Here is a 6,393-nt window from a genome sequence, read left to right as displayed (position 1 = left end):
TCATCTTGGAGAACATTTAAAAAAATGCTTAAGTGACTTTTGAACCCTACCTAAGCCCATTTTCAAAATAGATATAGGAGTTATGTCACTTTTCAACATGGGACTTAAACACCTTTGAAAGTGTTATGCCATATATTGCCAACATGTTGGAAAAGCTGTGATTGATAATACTTTCTCCTTGAAAACCTGCACACAATTATTTTAAGCCAATGAGTTCATGCTTTCAAACAGGTGATTTGTGTGTCAGAAACAGCTGCCCCAATGGGATGATTTACGGCCAGAGTCCAATTCCCTCCCTCATATGGTACAGAACCTTACCGAGTTGGAAATCCCATGGAAGTCAACACGATGTTTCATGGAGTAACACTGATCAAAATGAATAAGATTACCATGATTTAGCTCTTCGTGATCCAAAAGACCTGATTTGCGAGCAGCAGCAGCAATTTTTGGGGGGTGACCTCTTTTACTGGACCAATGGAATGAGTCACCTGAGGGAGTGCACCTTGAGCCTGAAATCTTGTCTAAAATTTCTACCAACTATGCAGCTGGTCAAATAAAAGATTATCACCTCAAAAACCCTTGCTTCTTGCATATTTATGGGACTATCACAGCTACAATATCACTCCAAGAATACCACGACAAAATGTTGATTTGAGGTCTTAATTTAAGCCAGAGATGTAGAAATGGAAGCCCCAGGTCTTAATAATAAATCAATACTCACTGCAGAGCCATTCAGGAACTCCCTTGCTTTCCCTTCTCTCAGTTATTAGGAGTTACCAGCTTTAGTTTTCTCTCGCGTAAGTACCCCAATCTACGGACATAAATGTGTAAATACAGAACTGTTTTTATTAAAATGAGCAGTGCCAATGTCTTCAAAATGTGTTCATTAAAAATAATTTCCTGTTTCACCTCATGGGATGGCTTCATTAAGTTACCAATATCAGTGATTGCACATTGGGGCCTAATAAGAGATTTTTGTAAAGGAAACGCTTGAGGCTACGGCCTTTTCTCTCCTATTCTACGGAACACCAGTTTTTGGATCTTTACAAAAGCTTTAATTAATATACACACCAGTTTTTGGATCTTTACAAAAGCTTTTTTTAATATCCCATCCACACATCCACACATTTCCAACAGCCTGTGTAAACATTAATAATATATTCAACATAATAACAATCACAAATAAAGTATTGTTTAGATAAGTTTAATTGTACATAGGGGCTTAAAGATTTTTCCATAAAGTTTTACCAGAAATTAGTTCTTTGTTTTTGAAGAGACAAAGAAATAGGTATGTGGCGTTGTGTAGAATGTTTATATAGATATACAACGCCACATACCTATTTCTTTGTCTCTTTATGTGGCTATATCTATATATATAGATATATAGCCTATATATATATAAAAAAATGGATTTGAGGCAATTATATAACAAAGTACTACATGATCTAGGCAATTGATATTACTGATAAAGAATCACTTGTACATGAACAGATAAACCACAAAATTATTATATGCAGTTGGCATTTTGTGGGATGACTGAAATGACAGCATGGAGTATTTCCTGAACTAAAATTTTCTGTAAATTCCTATAAATAAGTTTTACTTGTAAAAAATAATAGAAAACAAAGCTAGACAATAAAAGGCATTCTACTTAAGAACTGAATATTAAGGCAAACCAACCTCATCAGTACTTTTACACAAAGACCCCCTCATAACCCACTGAAGACTTCTCAGATTCCAACAGAGGGTTAAAAGAAAAATGTTCACTGATGATAAAATTTCAGTAAACTTAAAAGAGTCCATGACTATTTTTTTTTTACAAGTTTGTTTAGGACTAGCTATAAATCAGAAGAGAAATTCACAGTACATTTGGGCAGTATCGTGCAGGAATACTCCTCAATAGATGCTATATGTTGTAAGCATTGTTGAATACTAGGAAGCAGTTAAATGGGCTGTATTCTGAAAGCTACATTTTAGTGTATAACGTGGATCTCAGATATTTTAAATAAAAATATATCTTAATGTTTAAGGATTTAGTAAACTGCAAGAAAAAGAAAATTTTACATTTAACATCATCTCCAAGGAGAGTAATATTTTCAATCATAACGAACAAAGTTTTAGGCCAGGTATTAAGAAGGCACCCATTATGCTTGTTTGACATTTGTCTCAACATATCTACACAAATATATTTAAACAATGAGAAATTAAAATACAAATTACAAATATTTTACACAGAAAGGTACAAGTACAAAATGTAACAATAAGTTCAGTTATATTGGTTACATTTGAAAAGTTTAAAACTTTACAAACTATCATAACTGATGCATATTATTAACACTAAACACTTCATACATGTTACATAAATTCACAACAGTAAATTTCATAACAAATCAGTGTCTCACTTAGCAAATCCCAAACTAAAATGCGACTAAAAGAAGCATATATTTGTTTCTGTTTGCTTTCATCATGGACTACCATTTGCAAAACACTTGAAAATTAAGGCTTGATTTTTACTTTGAGGAACAAGATGAAGTACGGGATTTGGCCATACTGACGTAAATTGTAAAGCTAAACTGATCAGTCAATTTAGTGTTATAGTCTAAAATACAATTTATTGTGCATATCTTTCTAAAAAGCTCAAATGCTATTTGCGATTCATTATTGCATTATTATGCCGGGAAAGTATTGCAGCCATTTTCTTAATTATGTGGATTAATTACTTAAAATCTTTTTTAAAAACAGTAAATTAATATCAATAATACAAAATTGAACAGCAAGCTTCACAGTGATGTGTGAAAGCCAGGCCTTTTTTTAAATTCTAAGTTAATGCAACTTGCTGCAGTGTTGTTGAGTGAAACCTTCCAAATCATCTTCTGGAGAGATTTAAAAAAACAGTTTATATTTTATAGTCACTATAAAAAGGAGGCATTTCAGTTCTTTTTGGGTTGCCTCATAACCTTTCTGGAACCTGGGTTTTTCCTCAACGAATTAAAAACAGTTGTATAATATCATCCTTAAGTGAAAACTGAGTTTGAAAATAAAATAATGCAGTACTTATCACAGGGGAAGATATTTCTCTTTAAAAACTAGATACACAAAGATGATTGAACAGCTAATGTTGTATTTAAAGTTATGGTTAGCAACTCATTAAAAGTGTTCAAAAATCAATTATTTTCCTAATAAGAAGAGAACACAAATGTGCTACTAACATTCGTAATTAGATTTATATTAGCAATTGAAGAGTAAAGCCAAATATAGAACTATTTAATGTTTTGTTAATTAAATTGTGTTCATAACACTATGATATCAAAACCTGATTTCTCAAATCACTTTACTTTTAAAATGGTTAAAAACAGGCTTCATACTCACAAACACATGCAGTTTAGGATGAAAATCCAAACCCATATCCCATAAATAGACCAGTTCTCCGATAGTATTAAACATTAAGGGCCACTGAGTTTTCATTTTTAAATTTCTAATGATAGCTCATCATGGTAACTTGGTGTAAAACATCCCTTACACAAAACTAAAGTATTTGGTTTTAGTGTAGCTGTGATTTGGAGTGTCTGAAGATTCATAATTCCTGGAATATGCTTGCTATGAGAACGTGGTTGCTAGGATAATTCCAAGGATCACAAGCAAGACAGTTACACAAATAATTATGAACATCATTTTCTGGAAAAAAAAAACAGAAAAATCTAGATTAAAGCACCATATCAGAATTCCAATCTACTTTGTAACCACATATGCGTATTCTGTATCTATCACACATAGTATATGGATAAATATTGATATGTGGCTCAATTTTTTTTTTTTTTTTTAAAGAGAACCCAATACTGTGCAATTCTTATGACTAATCTCTCCCTACCAACTTTATTTACCTAATACCTGTCCATTTACTTTGTGGAACACCCATATTAAAAGGAAAAGCAAATTCTGTCAATACATTAGAATTCACTAAATATGAAAGCTGAGAATGAAGAAAAATATACATTTATAACAGGAAAATTGGAAAACTGCTTATGTTAGCCTTTTTTTGGTAGATACTTGTGTATTACTTTAGCTTTAAGAATGAACAGAGTATCAAGTAGCATACAGTAAAAGTCAGTAAAACCAATGATATATTACTAGATCACAAGAGTTACAGCTAAATGGTAGGGGTGTGCAAAGCAGGCCCTATTTGATTCGGATTTGGCCTGAATCAGGGACAGTGATTCGATTTATTTATTCGGATCACTGTCCCCGATTTGAATTGACCAAATCTGAATCTATAGATTCGATGCTGATTTGGAGAATCAGTGATTTGGCCATAGGCACAGCTCTAAATGTTTTGTCTACATACCTTGAGGTACGATGGCGGCTTGTGAATGCTGTGATGGTGGGGTGGATGGAGCATCCCACAGGAACACAAGGGGCCCCCCAGACCCAGGAGGTACCAGTTGCTGAGCTGGGGGGTGCCCCCCCACCCTGTGCGCTCTCTGGCAGAGCAGTACTTCTGGTCCACTTCTGGGTCTGCTGCCAAGTGCACTGGGGAGTCCCCCGCACTCCTGTGGGACACTTCATGTGCCCCAGCATCACAGCATTCACAAACTGCCTGCTACAGAGAGGTACGTAGAAAAAATATTTAAAGCTGTGTCTATATCTAAATCTCTGAATCTTTCTGAATCAATGTGGAGGGTTCCAATTCAATTCGGAGAGATTAAAGGGTCCTCTGATTTGATTTGGATTCGGAGATTTGGCCACCGAATTGGGCCGAAACTCCGCCAAATCGAATCAGGGGCCGAAGCTTCACACAGTCCTACTAAATGGGCTACACAGACTATAATGTATCACGAAGTCCAATGCATTGTTAGCTATCTTAGATTCTACGTAGTTTAGTAAATTTAGTAATTTCTAATTAAACTGAAGTTACATTAATAACAACAAAAACAAACATTCCAATGTTAAAGAGTGTTAGTTTAATTAACTTCATGTCCTAAAATTAGAAAGTGAATGATTTTGCTCATCATAGTTTAACTGGACATGGCACTGCTACGTGGACAATAATTTATTCTACTAATACAGCAAAAAGGGTGTTTTAAAAGTTTTAAAAGAAACTGCCTTATCTTATCTCCAAAGTAACCTCTTAGGAAGATTCCTATTTTAGATGTTCTCATCTCATACAAGAGCTGGTTAAAAATATTGTTTCAAACTGGAAAACATAAGGATGATCTGTGCTGCAAAACAGAGCACACAAAAATGTATCATGGGTCTGTGTTGAAAATTCTGTTTAAACATGTAAAAAAAAAATTATTTGAAAAAAAGTTATATGCCAAAGAAAGTGCAGACCAACGTTGGTCCCACTGATGTTAAATGTTCAGGTATCTCATGTGATCTCCCAGATGAGTAATTTACCACTAGATGTCACAGTTTTCACTATTCACAAGATGCCCACTTGTGAAAACACACAAGGGCTTTTACATGAACTTCTGATGAATCAGATCCAGTAATTCATCAAATCCACGTTTGTGTGGTGTTTGTACTATATAGATATTAAGAGGCAGTAAAATAAAGAGCCTTTGCTTAGTGAGTCGCCAATGCTGAACAAAAGCAAAATTAGTGGATTAGTTACTTACTGCCATGCTGGCAGAGGGGCATGCATGCTGAAGTTATCCAAGCATCACCGACCAACTGATAAACCAATAATTAGAGCAATTATCGCAAGCAAGACCAGTGATACAATGACAATTATCCATTTTTTCTGTCAAAAAAGGTTAAAATAGAATTATTAATTTCAGAATGCAGGATTAAACATGATATAGCTTTAATCGAGACTTTTTTTTTTAACAAAAAATACATTATTTCATTTGTTTTTAAACTCTTAGTCCCAACACTATTTAAACAAACATTTGGTTTCTAAAAAAAGATCACTAATCCTGTGAGGCCATGACTTTTTGCACCAAAAGGGAAACATTTGGTCTCGTGTCAGATACCCATTTATTTTAAAATATATTAAAACTTATAACATGTTAATTTATTTTCAATTAAGTGACAAACACATAAACCTTAAAAATAGATTGTGTGTAGTCAATGATTATTTTTTATTTATAATTCCATAGTCCAATATAGAACCAGCTTTTCCCATAATACCCAACTGATTTGTTTCAATTTTTAACACATCAGGCACATAAAGCAAAGATCATACTGGAGTTTACTGCTATCGTTAACTCACCATATAAAACATCATTGCAATTTTAAAAGAAAAGAAATAAGTCTGAAACAATACAGATGCTTGGTTGCAGAAATCTTAATGAAATGGCTTTAAAGCTCAAAAAGCAACTGTTTTAGTAGTTTACGAATTTAATGACCTTTTCCGGGGGGGGGGAGGGGGGGGGGGGGTAAAGGAAAAGAGAA

General features: G+C 33.9%; 1 protein-coding gene across 2 annotated transcripts in view; it reads right to left on the bottom strand.

Moving 5' to 3' along the window:
• Positions 1 to 2,129: 2,129 nt before the first annotated feature.
• STX2 (syntaxin 2) overlaps positions 2,130 to 6,393 on the bottom strand; it is a 46,640-nt gene continuing 42,376 nt past the window's right edge. For both annotated transcript variants that reach the window (XM_025195711.1, XM_025195716.1), the window contains exons 10-11: positions 5,616 to 5,740; positions 2,130 to 3,675 (exon numbers count right to left, since the gene is read on the bottom strand). In XM_025195711.1, coding sequence (XP_025051496.1) covers positions 5,660 to 5,740 — 81 coding nt within the window. In that variant the 3' untranslated portion in view covers positions 2,130 to 3,675; positions 5,616 to 5,659. The remainder of the gene's footprint in view (positions 3,676 to 5,615; positions 5,741 to 6,393) is intronic.

Source organism: Alligator sinensis, unplaced genomic scaffold, assembly GCF_000455745.1.
Source record: "Alligator sinensis unplaced genomic scaffold, ASM45574v1 scaffold628_1, whole genome shotgun sequence".
Lineage (NCBI taxonomy): Eukaryota > Metazoa > Chordata > Crocodylia > Alligatoridae > Alligator > Alligator sinensis.
The sequence above is the reverse complement of the archived record's forward strand: the minus strand, read 5'-3'. Positions and strand labels throughout refer to the sequence as shown.